At 40.7% G+C, this 27,657-nt stretch overlaps 1 protein-coding gene across 5 annotated transcripts in view; it reads left to right on the plus strand.

The window, feature by feature from the left end:
* The window catches only part of PPP2R2C (protein phosphatase 2 regulatory subunit Bgamma), a 170,506-nt gene extending 144,453 nt beyond the window's left edge, over positions 1-26,053 (plus strand). For all 5 annotated transcript variants that reach the window (XM_056555103.1, XM_056555104.1, XM_056555106.1 and 2 more), the window contains 3 exons: positions 13,372-13,541; positions 15,394-15,485; positions 18,762-26,053. In XM_056555103.1, the coding sequence (XP_056411078.1) occupies positions 13,372-13,541; positions 15,394-15,485; positions 18,762-19,053 (554 nt within the window). In that variant the 3' untranslated portion in view covers positions 19,054-26,053. The remainder of the gene's footprint in view (positions 1-13,371; positions 13,542-15,393; positions 15,486-18,761) is intronic.
* The last annotated feature ends 1,604 nt before the right edge of the window (positions 26,054-27,657 follow it).

The following is a 27,657-nucleotide window of genomic DNA, read 5'->3' on the forward strand; positions in this document are numbered from 1 at the left end:
TTGAAGAAGTAAATAAAAATGACTCCAGACTCCATGTTCCCTACAGACCTCTAGGGAAATCCCATTCAAACCGATTGACCTATTTATTGACATGGTCATAAGTGCCACTTTTACCTCTTCCAATGTAATATATTCACCTAATAAGTCTCTCTGTGTCAGGGATAACAATGAGAGGTTTATCATATCATTTTTAAGAATAAACTTCTGTTTCAGCAAAGGTTTTGCTGGAGGAGTAAAGGTATTGGTACTCCTACTCCTAACTACATTATAGAATGTACAAGCAAGTCGAACCAGCTCTACCCCAGGCTTCAGCGCACGGACAGGACCAGGACTGGGTCCAGATATATGCAAAAGAGGAAGAATGTCCAGCGCACACACGTGTAAAACTGAGCTGCTTTATTGCATAGTTGCCATAGGAAACATCGGACACTCAGGTAACGTGACGCGTTTCGGCCAGCAAGGCCTTAGTCATACACCAATACACGTGTATGACTAAGGCCTTGCTGGCCGAAACGCGTCACGTTACCTGAGTGTCCGATGTTTCCTATGGAAACTATGCAATAAAGCAGCTCAGTTTTACACGTGTGTGCGCTGGACATTCTTCCTCTTTAACTACATTATACTATCCATCTGCTGCTTGGATTTTGGATTTAAAAAAATTCAGATTTTTTCTTTGCCCGATTAGAAAACAATCTACCTGCATAGTCTATCTGTCCGTTGTGCCTTTTTCATATTCAGGTTGCTGTATGCCATTGGAGGCTGCCTTATTCCAGGCAGCCTTGGGAATAGGGCTGGGCGGTATGGCCAATTATGTGTATTGCGGTATTTTTGTAACTTATGGCGGTTCCATGGTATATAACGGTATTCCCCCCCTCCCCCTCCCCCAAAATTAATTAATTATTAGCCCAGCGCTGCACTGTTCCCATCGGGGTACTACTCACGTCACCCACAAGCGCTGCTCTCCTTGTCCTCCTGGTTGTTGCGGCCGCCGGCGCTGAAACTTTCTATACTTTGCGGTATCCCTATGCTGTATCCCTATGCGCGGGCTGCAAAAGGTAAACAAAATAAACTAACGCGTGTTCCTACGTTGGCCTTATGTTGGGGACGTGAACGTCGGAAGTCGTCAGACTATCACCGGCCGCAGCGATGTTCCGCCTCGGCTGGTGATAGGCTGAGCCCACTGTCATGTAAGAAGCCGGCTTTTTACATGACAGTGCGTTCAACCAATCACTGGCCGAGGCGGAACATCGCTGCGGCCGGTGATAGGCTGAAGGCTTTCCGATGTTCCATTCCCTGGGAAGGGAATAGGGATACAGTATAGAGCAGTGGTTTGCAATCTGCGGACCTCCAGATGTTGCAAAACTACAACTCCCAGCATGCCCGGACAGCCAGCGGCTGTCCGGGCATGCTGGGAGTTGTAGTTTTGCAACATCTGGAGGTTGAAGACCACTGGTATAGAGTGTCAGCGCCGGCAGCCGCAACAAACAGGAGGACCAGGAAGGCAGCGCTTGCGGGTGACATGTGAGTAGTAGCGCTGGGCTGATAATTAATTGGGGGGGCAGAACAGCGCTCACCGGTCACATATGATTAGTTCCCCGATGGGGACAGCGCAGCGCTGGGCTGATAATTCATTCCTGAGGGGGAGGGGCCAAACCGGTATTGCGGTATAGGTTAAAATTCATATCGTGCTGCACAAAAATTTCGGTATTCGGTATGCACCGGTATACCGCCCAGCCCTACTTGGGAACATATGTGAGGGTATTTAAAAATGGCAGGTGGAGTTTTTCCTGCAGAGAAAAAGTGGCCTGTTTCTTCCTAGACCCGGCTATCTCTCCTTTATTAGGTCTTCATAGTATCCCATAAGCCACTTCTAGACCCACTATTAATTTAAAACATAGCTTTAGAAGTGTCAATATAACATCTCTCCTACCAAATGCATCCAGACATGCCAGTTTTAAGTCTTCTTGTCATAACCTTTCTAGAGCTTTCTCGTTCTACCACAAGAAGGGTGTGATGTGAGATGCCTCTTCACACATTTAATTGAGAAAACACAGCTCTGTTCTGCCAGAGCCCAACCTTTATGGGAGAATATATTAAGCTGGCCAAACACATACTTGTGTTGGACGACCATCTAATGTATGTGGGGGCTACCTGTCAGAAATTTAAAATTTCTCAATTTTAACATTTTTGGTGCGATGCCATTAGAGGTGCCTGGCAGTGGCTTTCCCTCCTTCACATTCTGAAAACACAGGCGAGCAGGGGTAATAGTTGTCAGCCAAATAAGCATTATCTTATTTTTATCGCTATCTTTACAGAGTCTACAGGTATTCCTATTAGAGCACTCTAAGTTACCACAAGTATTCCTCTGGTTCGGTCCCTTATTGATACAGTAGCTACAAAGAGCATCTCTTGCTGTGGAGGACCTAGCACATCTGGATGTTACATGATTTGAAATAATGTAACTTCCCTGAAATGCTTAATTTCTCCTGTGGGGGTGCTGCAGGGAATTTGTACACGTTTTTTTTAAAACATTTTGTACACAGATTACAGCTGATTCTTTGACGTCCAACAACAAATTACCCCAACTAAAGTGTAGTTTAAAAGTTCCAAAACACTAACAAAAATAGCTTGTATAAAAGGAGTTTTTAGAATGACAGAGTAGGACTTGTTGCAGTTGTTGATTTGAAAGATATAAACCCACTTCAGTAGCAAAATAGCATGAAAATTATCCATACTAATTAAAGGTGACCTTTACCAGCAAATGCAGTGAGCCAATAATTGTTTCATTACCATCAAACCCGTGCAGTTAGTTTATGATGCAGTCATTTCCAGGCACAGATCCAGAAAACACATAATGAACCTCCGCAGTTCTGGACTACTCAGACTTGATGAAGACAAGGAAAAAAACAGCTTGTTTGTTATATTCTGCCGCCACTGGTAATGGCTATGACTCTGCTAAGTACCTGCTGCAGCACTCACTGATGGCAAAGAGCACTTATGGGTTAAGGGGGGTCACTATGGTCCACCCTGTTTTATTGAGAACTAATATTATTTGGCTATTGATATATGAAGGTCTTTTAAGGTAGAGCAAGGCCCAGTCTCTGGAGAAGGTGATGACTAAAGCGGTTTCACAAGGTGCATCACCGATCATTACTGAAAGCAATGCCACTGGCCTTGATGGCTGAGATACCCAGATCTTGCATCCATGATCCAGAACTTCATGCCCACATCTTTGAAAGGCAATTACACAGTAAACCGCTACATTCCCTACTTTATATACTGTATGTAAGCTTTTTTGGGGGGCAGTTAATGATACCATACCATGAGAAAGGGGGTGTCCTCTTGTTGTCAATGGGATTCTGCTGCACAGTGCATACTATGGAATTTTAGCGATGGAGAACCCGCCAATTAAATTTTTGACACTGAAAGAAGGATCTTGGTCATTCTTTAGCAGAATAGGCGCAGAATGCATTATCTTCTATGAGGGCAATTGATCAGTCAGTGTCAACTGCCCTCAGAATCCCTGACCGGAATATGCGATCGGAGATTCCTCAATGTGAACCTAGCCTTAGTGCGTTACTGTTGTTGCAGATGGATGATGTTACATTGTTTAAAAGCTTGAAAAAAACAAAGGTCCATTAAGCTCAACCTAAAAGTCCTGCTATTTCATCTTCCCCTGGCAGCATGGTCAGTTTTCTGCTGAAGTATGGGTCCGTGCAGGGTATTTATTGTGCCCCGTTTTAGGTGATGCTTCAGTACCACATCTCTTTGGCTATGTAGCGTGCTTGTTGCTAGTTGAGCCCTTTTGTAACTGGCATGTGTTACATATGTTCGCAGCATGTGTCGTTTTTACTGACCTGTTTGCGGTGCAGGAAACTCACCCGTTTCCCCTCCCATGTAATGAATATTCAGTGTGGACAATTGCTGGTCTTTGCATATTGGTTTGGTTATTCCTTGTCTCCGTGCCGCCTTCTCGCAGCCCGCACCAATAGTCTGCTTTCACGAGTGCATGCGTTGTTCCAGACAACTGTTTTGGTGATGCTGTGGTAGCTCGTCCAATCAGGTTGGTTGCTGCCAGTCTTAAGTCATGTAGTAGCATTGCCTTGGTAATTGTACATAGTGATGTCACATGGCTTGGCCTTATGTCAAATAGGTTGTACCTATGGTATTATGTACAGGAAAAATAAATTTGACCACTTGTATAACTTGCACATAATGCAAAATGTTACTTAACTTTACTGTGCAGATCCAAGAAAACACAGTTTCTTTCACTGTGCTGCAAAGTTACAAGCTTTTAGGAAGATGAATAGAAAGTTGGTCACTGCCTCTATAAGAATGTTCTAACAGCAGATACACTGACTGATGTGTTACTAGTGGTGATAAAATTGCAGATACAGATACAGTCCAAACTCTACTGTGAAGGGCCTACGCATGTTGGCTTATTGTGGTGGAGATTCTTGATTTTTATTCAGGGTTTTTCAGCACCCCATGTGCACTGTGTATGCTAAAGAAACTTTTTGTGAGATGTATAGCCACGCTTCACTAACTCCGTAGGTCCACAAAGACATTAGTGTTTCGCAGAAGGGTCTGAAAACATGGTAATGTCTCATAGCATGAACTGGTTGGTTGAAATATTCAGAAAATCTTAACAATGCTGTGATCACTGCACACAACCTAGATCTGTCTCAGTTTAGATAAATCTTGCAACTGGAATTGTGTTGAGACTTTCTTGGCTTATACAGGACCCTGTATAGGCCTGGACATTGCTGACTAAATGTAAGAGGAACACTCTGACTAGGTGTATACACTTTTCTCTGACTGGTTTACCTAGCAGGAGCAGAGCTTGGAGAGATATTCGCTCTTCTATGGCCTTAGCCAGATCATACTGGTTTTGCATCCAGCCCTCTGGGGAGAGGGGGCTGCATTAGTGTCTTTAGTCTTTCCAGAAGTTTCTGCATAGAAACTAGCTGAAGAGTGTGTGTCCAATCATTGTGATTATTAATCCATCATCTGATACAGAATATACAAATGTTTAAATGGGCTGTCTGGCAAAAGAAACAACCTTTGTAAGGTGTCAAAATGTATAATAAAGCAGCTTACTAATAAAGTGTTATTATCCAAAGATCAGATCATCAATTTCCATCCCCCTCCCCTCCTGTCAGCACGGGAAGAGACCAGTGTTTCGAAGGGGGAGCTAATATTTCAGATTTATTAGATGAGGCAGCAGGAAGCCATTCACACAGTGGTTTCCGTCAGAATGGGCTCACTGCTACCCTATCTAATAAGTCATTAATCTAATGAGCGGTAATACCATCTCCCCATAGTGTCTGTGCTGACTTGAGGGGAAGTGGGAGGAAGACCTTCATAACTGAAATTAATGATCTGTGCACTTTGTAATACTTTGTAATAAAACTATTAGTAAATTTCTTTATTGTACTTTTTGAGACCATATGCAGGTAGATTTTTTGTGCTGGACAACCCCTTTAACTCTTAGCGTATGCTAATGGAAGTGCATGTTTGTATGAAATAGCTTTAAAGAGGGTTAGTTGAGGTTAAATTAAATGTCACATGGCTGTCGTGTTTTTCTGCCTCAAACGAATGAAAATTCTTACAATAATCGGTGTGAAATTTGGGAAGTCTTCCAAAAAGTTTTCGTAGCTTTTCGCGACATGTAGAAATGGGAATTCTTGTAGTAGTATAGTAATTATTAATTAGACATATGTGGGGTAAAACGTTGCGCTCAGCCTCCTAGCAGTCTAGCATTATTGATGACAGTTTTACAAAGGAAAGTGTATAATTTGGAATAAGCATTCATACCATACGGTGTGAGAAAATTCATGATTGTAGCAGTATGGGTTTACTGCTAGGTATGTATTTAAAGCTCCAGATATAAGAGAAAAAAAGAAAAAGTACAACCTACATTATTATACCATTTAGGTATCTAGTATGTGGTATTTCCACTCATTCACACCAATATAGCAGAATTACAACACGCTATGTTATTTCTGTCACATTTACCTTCAATATTGTGAGTTAATACTATAGAACAACTTTTAAATGGGTTTTCTCATTTCATACTACTGCTTTCACATAAGAGCTACTGCAGTGAAAAAGGGTTGTCTGCTTATGTCAACTAAACTGCAACAAGCAAAGGGATATGTAGGCTTACATGGCTATCATTCAGGTGATCAATGGACTGTTTGAATCCACCTGAGAAATTGACAGTGCTTACTAGTGGCTCTTCACTCTGGTTCACTGAGGGGGCCCTGAATGGGTTGCCAACTTCTATGACATCCATATAACTTAATAAGGCTAATCTGCAGTGTCCCACAGTGTAGTTTTGTACAGTTTATTGGTTGTCAAATGTGATTACACCCTAAAATGCACATTGTGTGTACTTGATGTTTTCACTATTAATGTCTTTATATACAGTACAGACCAAAAGTTTGGAAACATCTTCTCATTCAGAGTTTTCTTTATTTTCATGACTATGAAAATTGTAGATTCACACTGAAGGCATCAAAACTATGAATTAACACATGTGGAATTATAGACATAACAAAAAAGTGTGAAAATATGTCATATTCTAGGTTCTAGCCACCTTTTGCTTGGATTACTGCTTTGCACACTCTTGGCATTCTCTTGATGAGCTTCAAGAGATAGTCACCTGAAATGGTCTTCCAACAGTCTTAAAGGAGTTCCCAGAGATGCTTAGCACTTGTTGGCCCTTTTTGCCTTCACTCTGCGCTCCAGCTCACCCCAAACCATCTCGATTGGGTTCAGGTCCGGTGACTGTGGAGGCCAGGTCATCTGGCACAGCACCCCATCACTCTCCTTCTTGGTCACATAGCCCTTACACAGCCTGGAGGTGTGTTTGGGGTCATTGTCCTGTTGAAAAATAAATGATGGTCCGACTAAACGCAAACCGGATGGAATAGCATGCCGCTGCAAGCTGCTGTAGTAGCCATGCTGGTTCAGTATGCCTTCAATTTTGAAGAAATCTCCAACAGTGTCACCAGCAAAGCACCCCCACACCATCACACCTCCTCCTCCACACCAGCACACCTGTGAAGTGAAAACCATTTCAGGTGACTACCTCTTGAATCTCAACAAGAGAATGCCAAGAGTGTGCAAAGCAGTAATCAAAGCCAAAGGTTGCTACTTTGATGAGCCTAGAATATGACCTATTTTCAGTTGTTTCACACTTTTTTGTTATGTATATAATTCATGTGTTAATTCATAGTTTTAATGCCTTCAATGTGAATCTACAATTTTCATAGTCATGAAAATAAAGAAAACTCTGAATGAGAAGGTGTGTCTAAACTTTTGGTCTGTACTGTACTTACTGGATACTGTGAGCAGGCCAGCCCCTATATACTTACCATAGCCATACATTGGGAAAGCCCTAACAGGTGGGAGGTCTCTAGATCAAGCCCTACCTTCCTCTGCTCAGATTGAGGAAATCCTGGTTGATCTAGTTAGTTGAGTCTAGTCTACAGAGGTGTGAGAAAATGAGTGTTGTATTCGATCTCCCTCCTTCTCTTGAGTAGGCCTTAGACCTCCTGTGTATGTTTGGACCTGAAAGCTCCTGTGAAGTGCTGAAATTACCCAGGTGGTCATCTGCCTTATGTACAATAACTACGGTAATACTTATGTGGTGAGCCAAGGTGATGGCGGGACCAAGGGGTGTAGCAGTGTAGGTGGAGGGAGCAAGATGGTATTAACCCCGGGGGCAAGGTGTTGTTAACCCCTAATGTTCATGACGTCAGAGTGGTTTTTGGGTACTGGAACCACACGAACGGTATCTCCGCTATTCCAATGGCTAGGCAGTGAAAGGAGAGTCTACAACAAAGTTATGGTTTAACGGAGGCTTTACTGAGTTAAGAAAGGTGTTATTATCTTTACAGCTAGGCCAGAATCCCAGAGAGGTGGCCAGGAACACAGAGGGACCTCGCAGCTTGCTGGGACCAATTAGACTTGTAATAGACTTTAGAATCTTGACTTTAGGCTGGACTTGACTATAGGTAGTAGTGAGAGCAGACATAGACTTGTCTTACTGGAATGACTGTAGATTTGAGGCCTTCCCGATGCTGGACATTAGCACTGAGATCTCTGGTGTTTGCTGGTCTCAGTAAAGAGCACAAGTGCTAAGAGCAAAAGAGAGAGAATTGTAAGAGACACTGCAGGAGAGCCCCAGGTCACTGAGGGACTCAACCTGACAGGGCCTAAGTGTAGTGCAGGACCATATCCTGTACTAGGACATCACACTTAGAGAGAGAGAGAGAGAGAGAGAGAGAGAGAGAGAGAGTGCATGAGGATGCTTTATGTCATTGGGGAGAAGTTTTTTTCTCAGTACCTTATTGCAAGTGTAGAACCCTACAGGGCTTCAGACTGTGTATAGTTATCTATTTGGCTTTTGGAACTACACCTCAAGTCACCTGTACACCCTACAGAGGGTATTGCAGAGAAAGAAAAGAGTGAGTACAACATATGTATCTAAACCTTGCTAAAAATGAACTGGTGTGAACCACTTTAGTGAAGTAGAAACTGTGGACTATACCTACAAGAATCTACAAAGGATTGAGCAAGCAAGAGAGGGACGCAATCTTTATTCTACAGTGTTACCTCAGTATTACCCCTACTCCAGTCCTTTATAGCTGGGTTGTTGGAACTGTGTACTGCCAAGGACTTTTGTTTTATTTGCTAATTAAGCCAAGTACATAGTGTGTCTGATGTTGTAGTGCATAAATCTGCTCTATAAGATCAGACTGCTCTAAGCTAAATAACTGAGTTATCTGAGATTGGCTGCTAGGAAATGACCCATGACAAGCCCATATAAAATGTGGGAAGGGCTCAAGTCCAGCAGGAACGTGAGGGAACTGAGTTCCCAAGCAGGAACACCGTTCCCATTAACATGAGTTCTGCAGGACCAGCTCTTGAGTGGAAATCTTGGGTGAGTTCCTGCACTTTTTTTTCCAGGACTTGACTTCTGAACGTGGGTGAAGCAGCTGGGAGACTGTAGCGGACCATGCATATGGAGGCCTCCTGACTCTACCCAATAGACGATGTTAGTGGGAGAAGAATTGGTCATGTTGGATTTAAACTGATCCTTTGGCCTGATCGTTTTGTTTTTGGAGAGATAAGCCTCCATCAGATCTGAATTATCTAGGTTTACCTCCACTTGGCCAAGATAAGCCCCACGTGCAGCTAAATGTTAATGTGTTGAAGGTGAATGTGCATCTTTATATCCAGTCAGTTTTAAAGACTATTCAAGTTAAATTCCGAAACGGTCAAGGATTCTGCATTGACTGGAATAAACTGCAACCACCAAGGTTTTGTGCCTCGTATGATATGTGTAACCATCAAATGTTATTCCACTTGTGATAGCCTCGGGGGTTTAGGGTATGGGGAGTGTAGCTGTGCAGCAAGTAAAGGGTGCTTGTTAACCCTTGCTATTTGTGATGCCAGGGTGAGGGTTCCTCAATAAAGCTTTTCCTACCGGCACCCTTCCCAAGAGCGAATGGGAGGTAGATAAAAAGAATACATTGTCCACAATCGGAGAGTTTCTGAAACAGCATTAAAGGGGTATTCCAAGCAAAACCTTTTTTTATATATATCAACTGGCTCCGGAAAGTTAAACAGATTTGTAAATGACTTCTATTAAAAAATCTTAATCCTTCTAATAGTTATTAGCTTCTGAAGTTTTCTGTCTAACTGCTCAATGATGATGTCACGTCCGGGAGCTGTGCATGATGGGAGAATATCCCCATAGGAACTGCACAGCTCCCGGGACGTGAGTCATCAGAGAGCAGTTAGACAGAAAACAACAACTCAACTTCAGAAGCTTATAACTATTGGAAGGATTAATATTTTTTAATAGAAGTAATTTACAAATCTGTTTACTTTCCGGAGCCAGTTGATATATAAGTTTTGGCCTGGAATACCCCTTTAACGTTTACTGAAGGTTTTCTGCAGGCTTCAATAATACTACAGTCTCTGAGTATAACAACAGCTTTTCCTTGGAGATTGACAAAGGTTGGGACTTTAGCATTAAGAGTCTTTTAGTAGTATGAGTGGCTTCACTGGATTTAGGGGTTAGTTGCAGTCCAGTAATCACACTAGCATTAGGGGGGATTTAGATTTGAACTCACAATTTTGGTTCTGCTGAGGCCGTAGGTTTTGAGGCCTAGCGTGTCTTTGAAAGTTGCGTAGCACCGTCCTGTTAGTCCGGCATCCACGAGAGCAGCAACCCAAGAGAGCGATAATTGGACGCAGCTCCCTTATATGGGCAGGGGCTGGACTAACGCTAATTGGTCCATACTAATGTCAATCACCATTACAGAGATTTATGGGTAACACGTGACCCAAGGACCTCCTAAGGTCCTACAACATACCATAGAAGTTACTAGCATGGTCACATGACCGAAGGTCCTGCGACGCTGAACAAGGTAAGTACTACATTAATATAGAATATATTATTATTAAATATATACATTTATTATCACTAAAGATAGATTTTAGGAGAGGCGACTAGGGGCTGTCCCACCTGAGGAACCCTACCTGAACATAGTTACTCTGACTTTGGGGACCTCTACACTAGGTACAGTATGCAATACGGTACCGGGACACCACACACTATTGTCTGAAGAATGTTAAAACAAAAAACGTATGTTTAAAGGGGTGCTCTGCTGCTCAGTGTTTGGAACAAACTGTTCCGAACCCTGAAGCCGGTGTCGGGAGCTCATGACGTCATAGTCCTGCCCCCTCATGATGTAACGCCCCGCCCCCTCAATGCAAGTCTATAGGAGGGGGCGTGACATTCATCATGACTTGCATAGACTTGCATTGAGGGGGCGGGGCGTGATGTCATGAGGGGGTCGGGGCTATGACGTCACAAGCTCCCGATGCCAGCTCCAGCGCTCGGAACAGTTTGTTCCAAACACTGAGCAGCGGAGTACCCCTTTAAGCCTATGCAGTCAGCAAATGTTCCTATCATTATTATAACTATATTTAGGTATTTTGTAGGTGCATGTATATAAAGTTCTACTCTCTCATTTTGGTAAAGTGAGTATATATAGTATATAGTGAGTATAGTATATAGATGGAGATGCAGCATTTAGGGATATCTAGTTTGCCATTATCTCATTCAGTATTGTCATATAAAAGCTGATTATATGCTGCCACTACTAATAGAGAAAGCCTGAGAATCCTGCTTCCACCGCTCACGCACAGTGGGTGACAGCTTATCCTGTATGACTTTTTAAGTAGGGTGAGCTGTCAGTCACTGTGTGTGGGTGGGGGAAGCAGGACTATTCAAATTAAAATACTAAATAACATTTTTGGAAACTATATATCCCCAAACTCAGCATCTCCTTCTCTCCTATCACACGCTGCTAAGGAAGTATGAGGGATTTCACTGGTCCACTTTACAGTAGTATTTTTTTGTGAAAAACATTGTCATGAAAAAACAGGTAGCCAACCATGGCTGCCATACCTTTCTATAATGTCCCTGGTATTAGATCACTAGTCTCTGCCTTTGCATATATATGATAATCTTGTAATTCTAGTGATAAGAGCTTCTAGGACTTAAAGGGGTACTCCTGTGGAAAACAACAAATCAACAAGTGCCAGAAATTTGTAAATTACTTCTATTAAAAAATCTTAAAGGGGTATTCCAGGAATATTATGCTACATGGGCCGTAAAGTTAGTGTAATTCATAATATGGTGTCTGTACCTGTGTGTGACGGTTTTCTCACAATTCTTCTTTGATTTTCACCTCAATATTTATTTTTACCAGCATACAAAATGACTGTTGTCTCAGATTTTTCCTCACTAGTCAGCTGATGACAGGGAGCCTGTCTGCTTCAATTGGTGGAGCGATCGCTTGGTAGGAGAGAGATCAATCTGCAACTAATGCAACAGCTGTAGGCACCCTGATTGAAAACCACAGGTCTTTGAATGGATGCAGCTCATTATGGGTGGGGTGGCTGATGTGTGGGAGGGAGGAAAATGGAATTGTGGGATTTGTAGTAAAAAAAAAAGAAAAGTCAAACAGGAAATACCAGTTCACAAAAAGCTAGCCACAGTGTTATGGTAATCTCACAAAAAGAAAAGCGCAGATGCTTCCTAAGCATGTCTATTACTGTCTGTCAGGTACGTACTAAAATCACCTTATGATGGATAACCCCTTTAATCCTTCCAGTACTTATCAGCTGTTGTATGCTGCAGAGGAAGTTCTTTTCTTTTTGAATCTCTTTTCTGTCTGGCCACAGTGCTCTCTGCTGACACATCTGTCCATGTCAGGAACTGTCCAGAGCAGGATAGGTTTGCTATGGGGATTTGCTCCTGCTCTGGACAGTTCCTGACATGGACAGAGGTGTCAGCAGAGAGCACTGTGGTCAGACAAAAAAGAACTATACAACTTCCTCTGTAGTATACAGCAGCTGATAAGTACTGGAAGGATTAAGATTTCTTTTTTACTAGAAGTAATTTACAAATCTGTTTAACTTTCTGCTACTAGTTGATTTTTTTATTTTTTATTTGTTTTCCACCGGAGGTCCCCTTTAAAGGAGTAGTCTTATGGAGAAGAACTTATCCCCTATCTGACAACTGGGGCCCACCGCAATCTCCTGTATGGAGTCACAACCCCAGGGCTCCATACAGGAGATCGCGGGGAGCTATTGACACAATTTATGGATAGTGCTGAATAGAGGACATCAAATAAATTTCACTTATTAATGAGGTTATATCCTATCCACATCACATGATAGGGGATACTTAGCCGATCAGGAGTCTGTCTGCTGGGACCTCAACTGATTGCAAGAACGAAAGTCAGTTGTTCCTCCCTGACCACCGCTTTATTTCAGTCACTATGGGGCTTCCGAACATTATGAGTGGTGACCTAGTCAATGGAAGGTGATAAATTAGGTTATATTGTTTTACCCAATTGTTATATCAATAGGAAATGCCAGAAGTGTCTGATCTTTGGAGTAGGGACTCAACAGTTATACCCCCTCCGGTAGGACTCACTAACACCAATTTGATTCCATTGTAAATAATTTGTTTTTCCCTAAAAGGGGCGTATTTCTCTTCACTTAAAAAAGTGTGCATGTTCATGGTGGAGCCGGTGAAATAGTTGTAGGATAAATGAATGTTGGGTCAACAGCTACTGGATGTGTATTACCAGCCTAAGTGACAACATTAGCTGACATGGTGATTTTTAGCTACTAATATCCATTATCATCCTCAGATATGATGTCTGTGTGAATAGAGGAGGTTTGCGTTTAATTTACTTAATAACCCTGTATAGCCGTGTTTACTTGTCTTGGAACTATACATCATGTCAGCATAATAACTATGCTTTCTTGCAGTTTATGAAGAACCAGAAGACCCCAGCAACAGATCATTCTTTTCCGAAATCATCTCATCAGTTTCTGACGTCAAGTTCAGTCACAGTGGCCGTTACATGCTCACACGGGATTACCTCACCGTCAAAGTTTGGGATCTAAACATGGAAACCAAGCCCATTGAAACATACCAGGTAAATCAGTTATGGACCTTATAGGGGTTGCACCACCAGAAACACCTTATAGGGTTGCACCACTGGCTCGCTAGACGCTGCACAGGCACACATGTCAGGACTTAATATCAGCTATATTCTTGGACCTGAGGAAGGTGCAGGCTTGTGCCGAAACGCATTGTCCTATTATTATTCTCATCAAAGTCAATATTTGTCCTGGGCAACATCTGGGGTTATCTATTTTTTGTCCATCCAGCAGCGCCTCTGTGAACCTGATTTTTCCTCTCTTTTGTTACCACCAAAAACACTTATCCCTTATGTACAGAAGGGGGCGTCAGTCACACATTGCCACTACCAACCAGCAGATGAGTGGATTATTGTTTATAAAAGGCAATAACCTATGGATAGGCCATCAATGTTAAATGCCAGGAAAACTCCTTTGAGAGAGGTCCCAACCTGTTCGTGCATCACACGGACAGCCCACTGATTCCAAAAGACATCGGCCCTGTTTTATCAAAATGTGCCATATGAGAAAAATTGGAGAGATTTTACCCACAGTAACCAATCACAGCTCAGCTTTCACTTTCCCATTCAGAAATGAAATCTGAGCTGTAATTGGTTACTATGGACAAAATCTCTAAAACTTTTTCTCTCACACATTTTAATAAATCAGGGCCATAATACAGTATAGTGTAATGCTTTATTTCCCCTGTGGTGGCACTGTGGGAGATAGTTATCGTTGTCATCCCTAGGGGCAAACTGTTAAAAATCACAACATTTTTGGGCAAGCCTTTGTGCACCAAAATGTTTCAACTTTTTGAATTAACGCTTTGCTCACCGAGTGGGGAGAGCTTTGTGTAAAGTGGGTATGAAAGAAGGCTGTGCCTCCTGCAATGCCAGATTCATCAGATTCATCAGTGTAACTTGTACCTAAGATCTAAGCTAGCTTGGAGGAAGCATAGATTTTAGAAGACTGATGCATAGGCCTCCTACTGCCTAATTTATTAAGAAACGCGCATCTCTTCATTGGGAGGTCAGTCACAATAGCAAGATTTTACACCACACAATAAACCAAGTTGACTCCACTTAAATTATAAAAAAAAATAGCTTTTATTTAAATACCATTTAAAAACATCAGTATCTCATAAAAATGAAAATGTAAGCCAGAATTACAGACATAAATCATGCCAGGAACAAAATCAGCTGCAATATTGTAACCCTAAGTATACAACTTTCCGTATGCAGTAATAACACCAATATTAAATGTAGCAAAATGACTGGGAATCGTGGGAAGCACCATTTAACATGATCCTATCCCCATATGGGGGTGACTGCTACCATTCCTGCCACTACAGCTAGGTAATAAAGATGTGTTATCACTTACCCATGTCTATGGCTGGATATGCGTCTGGACCCCAAGCGCGCTTTCGCTCCTTCTAGCAAGATATAGTTCATGGGACATTGTTATATCAAGTGACAAATGTCCACCTGAATCCCTTGACATGTCATAGAGATGGGTCTACCATTTTATTGAGGCGACACTGATGAATGCTATAAAGATGTATGCATGTATACTTAGCCAACAGGAAAACCAACAGAAGAGATTCGGGAGCTTTTGCCCAATCCTATTATGAGAAGCTCAGGATGTAAGCATTTCTGGGTATACACATTTACATTGCCCCACAAACAAATAACACCCGAGCTGTCAGTTCAGGTCATCAGACCCATCCTTGCAGCCATAATACGGATGCAAAAATACGTCCAAATTATGCTCATGTTAATCTGACCTAAAAGATGAAACATGGTGTTAGAAATATTGAAAATCCAGTTTTTGTTTTTTGAATTGTCACCAATCTTATTTCTCATCCTGCAGGTTCATGACTACCTTAGAAGTAAGTTATGTTCCCTGTATGAGAATGACTGCATATTTGACAAGTTTGAGTGCGCTTGGAATGGATCTGACAGGTAATTATTTCTAAGAAACATGGCTTTTTATTTCTCTCTACAAAACACTTGAGAATATATACAGTATATATATATATATATATATATATATATATATATATATATATTGTTATCGCAGACAGTGTAGGTGTAGTAGAGGATTATCATATAACTCATAAAGAAGTACACAAGTCCGCTCTACTAAAACGTAACATTTTATTGGTATGCCTTAAAATATAACGTCCTCCAGCGAAAATATGTGCAACCTTAAAAACAATATTAACAAGAAAACAGCACAAATTGATTCTGGTCAACAAATGCAAAGATTGTACTGGTGAGTAAAAGCCAAGAAAATAAGGCCAGAAGAATAACCCCAAACACTACGTGAGAACCAGAAATTCCTGTTGATGTATGTATGTCCCAACGCGTTTCCCCCTTTTAAAGATAGTATACAGTTTAAGAGTTTATCAAGGGACCAGCAATAATAACAGGATTAAAGGGGTACTCCGGTGAAAACCTTTTTTCTTTTAAATCAACTGGTGGCAGAAAGATAAACATATTTGTAAATTACTTCTATTAAAAAATCCTAATCCTTCCTGTACTTATTAGCTGCTGAATACTACAGAGGAAATTCTTTTCTTTTTGGAATGCTCTCTGATGACATCACGAGCACAGTTCTCTCTGATGACGTTATAATAATAATAATAATAATAATTCTTTATTTATTGTTGTCCTTAGTGGGATTTGAACCCAAGTCCCTAGCACTGCAAGGCAGCAGTGCTAACCACTGAGCCACCATGCTGCCCTTAGCATACATCTGCTATGTATGGTTGCTAAAATGGACAGAGATGTCAGCAGAGAGCACTGTGCTCGTGATGTCATCAGTGTTCCAAAAAGAAAGGAATTTCCTCTGTAGCATTCAGCAGCTAATAAGTACTGGAAGGATTAAGATTTTTTAATAGAAGTAATTTACAAATATGTTTAACTTTCTGCCACCAGTTGATTTAAAAGAAAAAAGGTTTTCACCGGAGTACCCCTTTAAACAAGCATTGGTATGGTATGGCTAGAGTAAGTATATTTGCCAAACACCAATAACAAGCTAAATAACCTGGTCCAACTGTGGTTCACTCACTCAGATCCTGTGGTGTGGCAGACGATACAGCATTGATGTAAGAAAGTTCCCAAGATAGTGGGTCTCCTTCCCTTCTGGCAGCAGTTTTATTAGAGCTGACTTTTATACTTCTGCGATAGTATATATACAGTGCATTCAAAAAATGTTCAGACCTTCACTTTTTTTCAAGTTAATGTCGTGGCCTTGTGCTAAGATTTAAAAAATCATCTCTCATCATTCACACTATGATGGCAAAGTAAAATTAGAATGTTAGAAATCTTTTTGCTAATTTACTAAAAGGAAATAAACTAAAATATTGCATTGACATAAGTATTCAGACCCTTTACTCAGTATTTAGTTTAACCCCTTGAACCTTCAGTGATTTTTGGCCTTGAAGACACAGCCAATTAAAATTTTTGCAATTTCGTTTTTTGCTCCTCGTCTTTAAGAAGACATAACTCATGTAAATATGAGTACGAGCATTTGAGATTGCCCTGGAATCTATACGAAATCCGACACCAGGCCCACTTTTGCAAAATTGGAGCACATCATCATGTAAGCTTTTGCTTTTTTTGATGTAAACTCCTTTGAAAATGTAGTGTAATTTTTATGCCACTTTTTACTGAGATTCATACCAAATATTTGACACAAAACTCTGTAAAAAGTGGTGTGAAAAACACAAAAATGCATGTCAATATGATAAAACCAATACCCATATTTACATAGTTTTTTTTTTATTATTGTACCGTTTTAAACAAAATAACTATGCCTAAGATTACCCTAGTCTGCCCTCTATATACCTTTTTTTTCCCATATACAACGCAGTACGGTGGCTATTTTATTGTGCCGTAATCTTTTAGTCTTTATCTGTACCATCTTTGCTTTGATGACACTTTTTGACCGCTTTTTATTGGTTCTTTTTTGATATAACAAGGGGGCATCCTCTACGTTTAGAGGAAGGAAGGTTTCTACACCAGTACAGACGGGGGTTCTTTACTGTAAGAGCAGTGAGACTGTGGAATTCTCTGCCTGAGGAGGTGGTCATGGGGAACTCTGTAAAATAATTTACAAGGGGTCTGGATGCATTTTTTGAGAATAATAACATTACAGGTTATGGATTCTAGATCTATAGAGACAAAAGGTTGATCCAGGGATTTATTCTGATGCCATATTTGGAGTCGGGAAGGAATTTTTACATCGAGTATGAGGGTTTTTTGGATTCCTCTGGATCAACTCAGTAAGGACTCATTAGGGTTATAGGTTGAACTTGATGGACTCTTTTTTCAACCTTATGAACTATGTTACTATATAAAGTGAGCAAAAATAAGCAATTTTGGGCGCTTAGTATTCTTTTACGTTCACACAATTCACCATATGGGATCCTAACTAGGCATACAAGTACATTCTGTGTCATCTAGTGGTTAGGGAACCTTTGGTAGCAATTACTGCTATTCTCATTATTGGGTATTGAGAGCAAATTGATAGGGATGGGGGGCACTTAATTATTATTTTTTTACTTTAGCGCATATTAAATGGTGAAAAAAGTGAAAGGGTCAGAAGACTTTCTGAATGCACTATATGTATATATATATATATAAATATATATATATATATATATATATATATATATATATATATATATACGGTATATATATCTCAATTTCTTGAGATAAATTTTAAATTGCTTGAAATTTCAAATTGCATGAGATAAATTTCAAATTGCATGAGGTCAAGGAGCTAACATGAATTCACACTTATCAGAAGAATTCGGTACAAGGTTGGCAACATCAAGTCATTTCTTGGCCTTGCTAGGATCAAATTAGCAGTGGGATCACTGGTGCTATATCAAAGCCAAGTTTAGCAATAGGCAGATGAGGAATGTAGCATAAACAACACAAAATGTCAAAGTAATAAAAAAAATGTTCTGGAATAAGGAGCACTTATTGGTATAGAATCAAACTGCAAGAGAATTTCGGTATTCAGAGCCACTACATGATTAGATTTAGCTGGAGTTGATGATTCAGCTCTTCTGTGACTTCCTGCTGTGCTAGAGGCACAGAGAGCTGCTTGATACACTGTCCAGAAAGGGAGACTGTCCTTACTGTTTTTGAGGCCTCACACTATGAAGCACTAGATGTATTTTTTTATTTACATAGACTTTAGATCATATTTCATGTTTCTTTTAGTGTCATCATGACTGGGGCATACAATAACTTCTTTCGAATGTTTGACCGGAATACGAAACGAGATGTCACATTAGAAGCTTCACGAGAGAGCAGCAAACCACGGGCGGTCCTTAAACCCCGTAGGGTATGTGTTGGTGGCAAAAGAAGGAAAGATGACATAAGTGTGGATAGTTTGGACTTTACCAAGAAGATCTTGCACACAGCTTGGCATCCCACTGAGAACATCATTGCCATAGCAGCGACAAACAATCTGTATATATTTCAGGATAAAGTGAACTCAGATATGCACTAGGATTACCAATTTTTTTTGTAATTTCTCAGCCGACCTTCCCAAAGGTATCATGTTTTGATGACCTTTCCAGGATAGTCTCTTTGGTGATGGAATTATTAAAATGGTCTTTCTAACTTCCTTGTACAGATAAACCTCAATAGGTGGGGACCTCCTTCTTTCCCCACTGTCCATCATTCTTTTTATTTATTTATTTTTCTTGTTTCAAGGTATAGTATATGAGCTTTGCAGCAAAAAAGAACTAATACAAAAAGGCTAAATTAAAACATAAGCCAAAAAGATTGTGTAAAAGGGTACAATAGTTTGTTTATTTTATTTTGTATGTGACTATTAAATTATAACAAAGAATTCTACATATTATGTTCTAAAAACATAATATACTGGGCATCCATAATTTTATATTATTTTTATGTCATACGTTAATTGTAATTTAAGTTTAGGGCCGCTATCAGGGCAGTATAGGTGGTACTGCTGTCAGGGCCCTGTGCCACCTAAGAAGACACCAGTATTATAAATGGCACATGGTAGGTGGCAAATAAGAGGCCCAAACTCATCTGTCAACTCTCTACCCAACCATCACAAGGGGCCACCAATGTACACAATAAGGTACAAGATGAGAGTGACGGAGGTAACAAAGGGTTAAAGGGCCCTGACCATTTACCCATATGGGACTCACACATTTCTGATGGCGGCTCTGAGCAACCTACAAAAATTGAATTTCATGCAGTTTAATAAGAAATTGTGTGTAGACAAAACTGATAAATCCTATAACAACTACTAAACCATATAACATGTCTGTATATTGCATCGTCATACTCTAGTTAAAACAAAATAAGTAACATGCATGAATCATAATATAAGAAAACTCAAGACTTATCAAGTTTATCTTATTCTTTAACATGCAGTTAAATGACTATTTTCCCCTATGTGGCTTAATAATACATACCAAATAAGGGGGGGAAATAAAATCCATCTTTGCATGTGTAAATTCAGGTACTGGAAGCTTGTGCTTATTTCCATTAATATATATATAAAAATCTATGTAAATATATCTAATTTACATCAAAAAGATTAACGCTTAACATCCAATGCAGCAAGGTTTCACACGGTTCCACTTCTTAATTAAATTACAAAGGATTCGTGTAAAATGAAAATATGGGCAGATCATTGTTATACCACCGATGCTATTGAGACCCCTCAGGGGTGTGGTTTTAAGGTGTGCAGAGGTCACAGTGGTGCCTGGCCCTGATGCCTAAGGGGGCCTAAATTTACCTGTGCTACATCAGAAGATACCAGTATTATAAATGGCACAGGGTAGGTAGGGGCCTTGTTACGTATTTTGCACTGGGGCCAGAAGCTTTATGTTACACCTCTGAGAGGCATAGACAATTTCTGAAACATTCTTACATCAGAAATATACAGTGAGGATACAAGGCCTAATAACAAACCCTATTCCTCCATGCCTACCACTCCATAGACACTTATGAGCAGGGAGTAAAAATTTTAATTATACATAAGTCATGAGATATATGTTGGATGAAGCGTACACTTGTAGCCATAGGATAACTCTTGTTAAAGGGGAAATCCACCTAAAATGATATTATGAGATTGGTTGGGGGCTCCCAATGGAAATGCTCAAGATATGGAAATGCCCAAGGCTATGTTCACATTATGTATACCAATGTGCCCTCAGGCAATCAGCAGCCATATGTATTCCAACTGTGTTATTTTGGCATATGTTTGGCTGGTATGTGTTGGTATATATTTATTTTAATGTACAGTCCACTATGCTTTTTAGTAAATCTTGAAAAAAAAATAGTTAAATTGTTTTCATTGGCAGACAAGCGCAACTGTTTAAAGCGTACCTGTCCGATCCCACAAAATAAATAAATAAAATGTTACTCAGTACCTAATCCTGACAATGTACATCTAATTTGCATGCCTCTATCACCTATATTTATTATAAAAATCCCTCTTTTCATTAGCTCACAGTGTTAGAAATCCTCTCAGGGGAAGGGAGAGTGTCCCTTCCTTGTGGTGGGAGGTGATAGGTGTCTGCTCATGCAGCCTTGTCCATCAGTCATCTCTTGTCCATGACTCATGGACAAGCCTAGATCTGCTACAGGACTGGTTAGTGTCCCAGTAGGCATGGGGACCCCTAGTGGTGGAATTTTCAGTAGCCATTTTCTTTATTAAATATTCAAAAAACAACCATATAACAAAAGGTCTTTCATTTTCATAAATAACAACTTATAAAACGTTTTTGGATCTGATAGTGCCCATTTAAGTTCACATGTGAATACATCTGGGTCATGTATTCAGTGGCATAAGGCTATGTTCGCATTAGAAAAGGGCTCTGTGTGTGGTGTACATCGGCATACGGCATAAAGGTGTGCTGACCTATACCTTAGTGTACTTGCAGCAAGCTTGTTCACTTTAATGGGCCAAACATAGTCTAAGGCCCCTTTAACACTATGGAAATTCTGCCAAACATAGCCTTAGGCCCTTTTTCAAACTACAGCAGACTCTCATCAATTTCAGTGCAGCAGACTCTCATCAATTTCAATGGGATTCTGTAGCTTAGTTCTTAATTTCACCAGAATCCATGAAAAAAAAAAAAAACAATATCAATGGGACTTTGAATTTTGATGCTTATTTTCACAGCAGTATGCGCATGAAATGAGCACTGATTCCTGGCAGCACTAATCCAATAAGGACATTTTACAGAGTTTCTTCAGTTTCCTCTCGGAGTTAGAAGCATCATAACAAAACAAAATCCCAATAACAAATTCTGCTAAAAGAATTAATATGTTTCCAGATTGCGGAATTGTGAACAGGTCAGCAGATATCCAATTGAGACCAATGTTAGCTTCCACTCAGAAATTTTGTGGTGTGAATGAGCTCTTAGAAGTATCTTTTTGGAAACAGACTGAACAAAGTCTTTAGTAGACAATGGGGGACATTTCTTTTAGGGTGGGTTCACACTACGTTTTGATGATACGGTCACCGGATCCGGCTGGGGGGAGTGAAAACCGGGCGCTCCTGTATCCCAGTATCTCATTCATTTGAATAAGCCGGCCGAAGTGAGATCGGCTCATTTTTGCCCCGTATCAGGTTTTGTAACTGACCTAAAACCGTGGTATGCTGCGGTTTTAGGTCCGGTCACAAAACCGGATACGGGAAAAAAATGAGCCGATCGAGGTCACTATCTGACTCTGGTCGGCTCATTCAAATGAATGAGATACGGGCCCGGATCTGGTGACCATATCATCAAAACATAGTGTGGACCCACCCTTTTAGAAAAAAGTTAGGATAGCATGATGAAAAACTGTCTTTGTTGTCCATGGCAACCAATCACTGCTTAGCTTTTAATTTCTATTCTGCTCTTAAAAAATAAAAGCTAGTTTGTGACTGGCTGCTATGGGAAACAAGTAGGGTCACACGTAGCATATATGCAGCGTTATTTCACACTTAACAAAATCTACTGTGCAGTCAGAAATACAATGCATATTCTTCTATGAGCAGGCAGCCCTGTGAGCTGAATCCTGACGGCGGCCCTGTGTGCACAGTAAGATTTGGGCTCATGTGGGCCCACACGTCACAGTCACGTTAGCACGCTGGCCCTGCCTCCAAACCTCACTGTGCACACAGGGCTGCCGCTGGGAAGCCCTGTGTGTCTGCACATAGGAGAATATACAGCATATTTTGCAGTGTAGTCAGACATCGTGGCCGTTCTCGGCCTACCACATGGAGCAGGGGGAGTGACCGTGCTGTCCGTGAGTACACTGGGTGTGTGTGCCGTGACTTGCAGGTCCCTGTGTGTCTGCTCATAATGACGGATTGCTGCTACGAGCAGACAATGCAGGCACAGTCGGGGGAATACTCTAGAGTCAGTCACTGACAAATCCGCAGCGTAAAATATGCTGCGGCTCCGTTACGTGTGACCCTGCCCTTAAACTGTTTTTATTTATCCCCCCGCCCCATAAGTGTCCTAATGTAGGACTTATTGGGGTTGATTTATAAAAACAATCTAAAAGTATAATGGCAACAAACCACAATGCAGTTTTATTTTTTTTTTAAGTTTTTCTATTAGACGGTTTCATAAATCTCTTATATGGATTTAGGGGAGCTCTGTTTGGAACAATGGGCCTTATTTTTCAAAAAGTTTAACAGAAAAAGCTATTAATCATGGATCAAATTTCAAGAGGTACTCCAGAAAGTTAAACAGATTTGTAAATGATTTTTATTTTAAAAAACCCTTAACCCTTCCAGTACTTGTGGCACAACTCCTGGCACACAGGAATTTAGTTGGACTTCCCCTTTATATATATATATATATATATATATATATATATATATATATATATATTATAAAATCAGAAAAGTGGATTTGTGCATTACAACAAAATTTGGTAAAGCAAAACTGTAACAAAAAAAAATTGTATTCCTGTTTTATTAAGAAATATCTATGGTCTCGCTGCATGCTTTTTATGCACCAAATAGGCAAAAAAATAAAAATATTTTCTTTTTAAATCTGCAGTTCTATTTTGCGCAAAACTGCTTTTTTATACACAGTACATTTATTTCAGAATAACCGTCTACTGCTTCATTACGAATCTGTGTTGTGATGTGCCGTGGCACAAGACACAGTAGCTGCTTGGTTAAAGTTTCATTACACATGGGAGAAATGTAAATGTACCTCTCATGGAGTTCACCGTCTCTATGCAGTTATCATGTGAAAATCTCCAATGCGCTTCTCAAATCCAGAGAAAATCTTAAAAAAAAAAAAAAAATGTTTACAACCCGGTTCTGTGGGAATTCAGTCACAGAATTAGAGTGGACTTTCCACCTTCACACAATGAAGGCCGCCATTTTGTGACACCTCCTAATACCAGACATAAACGAGGTACTGTTGGACTGACACCCATGAGGCCTGACTTATAAGAGGTATCAAATGAGCAGTTTCTCATTTTTTGGGATAGTTCACAAAATGGCTGATTTCATTGGGTATACGGACACGTTCACATGGCTGTATTTACAATTGAATACTTCATACGGACTCACCTTGCCACTTTCAGGATTCCCTAACAGCCTCAGACTGTCAGAGGATGCTGGAAGTTGTAGTGCTACAACAGCAACAGAGCCTGAAGTTTAAAAGCACTGTCTCAGGGCTTGTTCACACTACGGAAAATCAAGATGGAATCAGTGAAGAATATTCATGTTAAATTCCACCTTGCATCAGACCCTCATTGACTTGAATAGGTATTTCGCCACTCCTTATTCCCTTTAAGTGTCTGATCGTGTGTAGTTCAAATGTTGGGATCCCCCTGGTGTCCAAATCTCCCTGTGTGTGTGGGGTCAACACGCCCTGTCCAGTACAGAGTACAGAGATGGTCGGGGGAAGGGGGGTTTGGGTTCCGGCATTCAGAGCCCCCCAGTCCTGTAATCAGACACCTTTACCCTATCCTTTGGAGAAGGATATGTTATCAGACCCAGGAGTACCCTTTAATTTCCACAAGTCAAAACCCATTAAGTCAATGGAACATTGAATTTCCAATTACAAAATTAATTACCATGAAGCAGTAAGAATGTTCAAGTTGAAAATTTCCTGCCTGAATTCTGTAGTGTGAACATAACCTTAACGGGATTAGTTCCAGTTTTTTGAAAGAAATACACCAAAAATACAACCATGTGAAAGCTCTGCGACAGATCAGTTTTAAAGGGCCTCTGTCACTAGGACTGGGTATCTTCAGATTAGGGTGTCTTTATAGCGCCCTATCAGAAATTAATCAAGGGGCACAGTAACAGACTTTAAATGGCTCCTTAAAGTGTCAAGGGATCAGAAAAATGCAAGTCCTGTCTCCCCTGAAGAGTCCATTTACTAAGGACTCAGGAATGCAGCAAAGTCACATGACCGCTCTTAGCTTTGCTAATTGGCTGAGAGAGCTTACACAGAGGAGGGGCATAATTTACCATCTATGTTCTGAACCCCCTTATAGACAAAAGAGAGGAGCAACTTGTGAAAATAGTTGTTACGTATGCTTTTCCCCATTTGGAGGAGCATACGTAGAGAAGTAGACAGTTTAGGAGATTGTTTAATGATTGAAATTGTGTCCTCCTAGTTAACGTAGGTAATAGCACCTATGCCTCTGACAGGTTCCCTTTAAAATATCAGGCCTTATTTAAGAAAACTGCTTGACAGAAGTGCTGGTTTTTCCCATAGCAACAGGTATATGTTTTTTCAACTGCAAAATACAAAAAAAGACAGCTGGAATCTGTTTGTTTGCTATGGGACCCCCACTTATCATCAGTTTTTCTATATGAGCCTCAATGTGTAATATATGACTTGTAGAGCTAGTCGGCTCCTGTAAATACGCATGTTTTATAGTTTGGTTTGAGGGAAACAGCTGCTGCTTTCAAGTGCAACAAGCAAAACTTTTTTATATCCTATCTCAGTTTCCTGTATGTTAAAGTGATACATACAACGTGTATGTTATACTTTTCTAATCTTCTGTATATATGTGTGAAGCACAACAGCATGTGCACCGATTTTCAGCCATACTGCACACAATGGGGGAGATTTATCAAAACCTGTCCAGAGGAAAAGTTGCTGAGTTGCCCATAGCAACCAATCAGATCGCTTCTTTCATTTTTCAGAGGCCTTTTAAAAAATGAAAGAAGCGATCTGATTGGTTGCTATGGGCAACTCAGCAACTTTTCCTCTGGACAGGTTTTGATAAATCTCCCCCAATATAAAAATGTGTCAGCTTTTGTTCAAGGAAATGAGGAATGTCTGTTTATACTGTATAATGTACTTATTCTGAACAATATATGTATATATTTACTGAACCGATGTAAGCTTTTTTTTTCTTCTGTAAAAAAAAAAATCTATAATTTTAAAGATTGTTCTAGTACCATGGACAAATGAATGACGTGAAATAAGCAGATAAGGTCTGACCTATTTGTGTGTGGTCTCAATAACATGGGTTATTTTAAAGTGAAATATTGTGGTTATTGTCTTTTTTTGTTAGATATATATTAAGAAGGATTGCTTTCAGTTGATTGGTTGAATGGATTTCCGTTGATAACTGTGAGTGAGAGTGAGCTGAGATAAAGGGAACAGAGAGCTTTTATATTCATAATCTGCCCCAGCATTCGGAACATTTTGGTCAAGTCACATGAACGGCAGTGGGACCCTCGCGATCAGGCATCTTATTCCCTATCCTTTGGATAGGGGATCAGATGTCTAGGGGTGGAGAACCCCTTTAAGACAGTAGCCACTCACACACAGGAAGCACCTCAGGACGCATCTAATTTATATGTTTGTGGACCTGATGAAAGCGCATGTGAGCGCCAAAACGCGTTGTCCGAAAAAATCCCAATAAATTGTCCTGTGCAAACCGTGTTGTCTTGAGTCCGTTCCTTGCTAGCAGAAGCGCTCTACACAATTCCCCATTTTTATCTACCCATTCTCCTTTAAACAACAACAAAGACGTGGTCTCTAATGGCAGGAGGCGCTCAACCCCAAATGCAGTTGTGCATATATACTGGGGGAGCAGATCCTGCCCTTGTAGTTCGTTGCTAAGGGCGAACCCCAGCATAAAAATGCATACAATGGAGGATGCCTGCAGCGGACTACAAGTGCCACAATAGAATCCTACACCAAATAAACGGTGTGGATGTGTAACAATTAGAATAATACAGGAATTTAGGTGCACTACTGTGGTAGATGTATACAGTGACATTGGCTATCCCTAAACACTGATGTTAAAATTGAGACATTCGCCAGTATATCCTTAGATGAAGGACATACCAGAGCCCGCACACCAACGCCAAGGTTTCTCAAGTGGCACGGGACCTAACACTAAACCTACCTGTGCAGGGGCCAGTGGACAATTACAGCAGCATTAGGCTGACTCGCAGCCTGCTCCAGTGTGACTGGGCACACATACAATGGGAGGAGGGAGGCAGACTACAAGCCCCACCTAAGTTGGCTGATATGTGTGCCGGCCTCACAGGTGAACCTTAATGCTGCCTTAATAGTGATCAAGGCGCATTGAATGTGGAGTTTATACACCTCCAAGTTTAAGATTTAAACAACAACAAAGACATGGTCTCAAATGGCTGGAGGTGCTCAACCCCAAATGCGGTTGTGCATTTATACTGGGGGAGCAGATCCTGCCCTTGTAGTTCATTGCTAGGGGTGATCCCCAGCATAAAAATGCATACAATGCAGGATGCCTGCACAAAAATGCATACAATGGAGGATGACTCCACATTCAATGCGCCTTGATCACTATTAAGGCAGCATTAAGGTTCATCTGTGAGGCCGGCACACATATCAGCCAACTTAGGTGGGGCTTGTAGTCTGCCTCCCTCCTCCCATTGTATGTGTGTGTTTGTAGCCACACTAGAGGGTACCTGGGAGGAGGCTGTGAGTTGGCCTAATGCTGCTGTAATTGCCCACTGGCCTCTGGTTTTTGCTTATCACGCACAGGTAGGTTAGTGTTAGGTCCCGTGCTCCTTTAGAAACCTTGGCGTTGGTGTGCGGGCTCAGGTATGTCCTTCATATAAGGATATACTGGCGAATGTCTCAATTTTAACATC

Source organism: Hyla sarda, chromosome 1 (genome assembly GCF_029499605.1).
Source record: "Hyla sarda isolate aHylSar1 chromosome 1, aHylSar1.hap1, whole genome shotgun sequence".
Classification (NCBI taxonomy): domain Eukaryota; kingdom Metazoa; phylum Chordata; class Amphibia; order Anura; family Hylidae; genus Hyla; species Hyla sarda.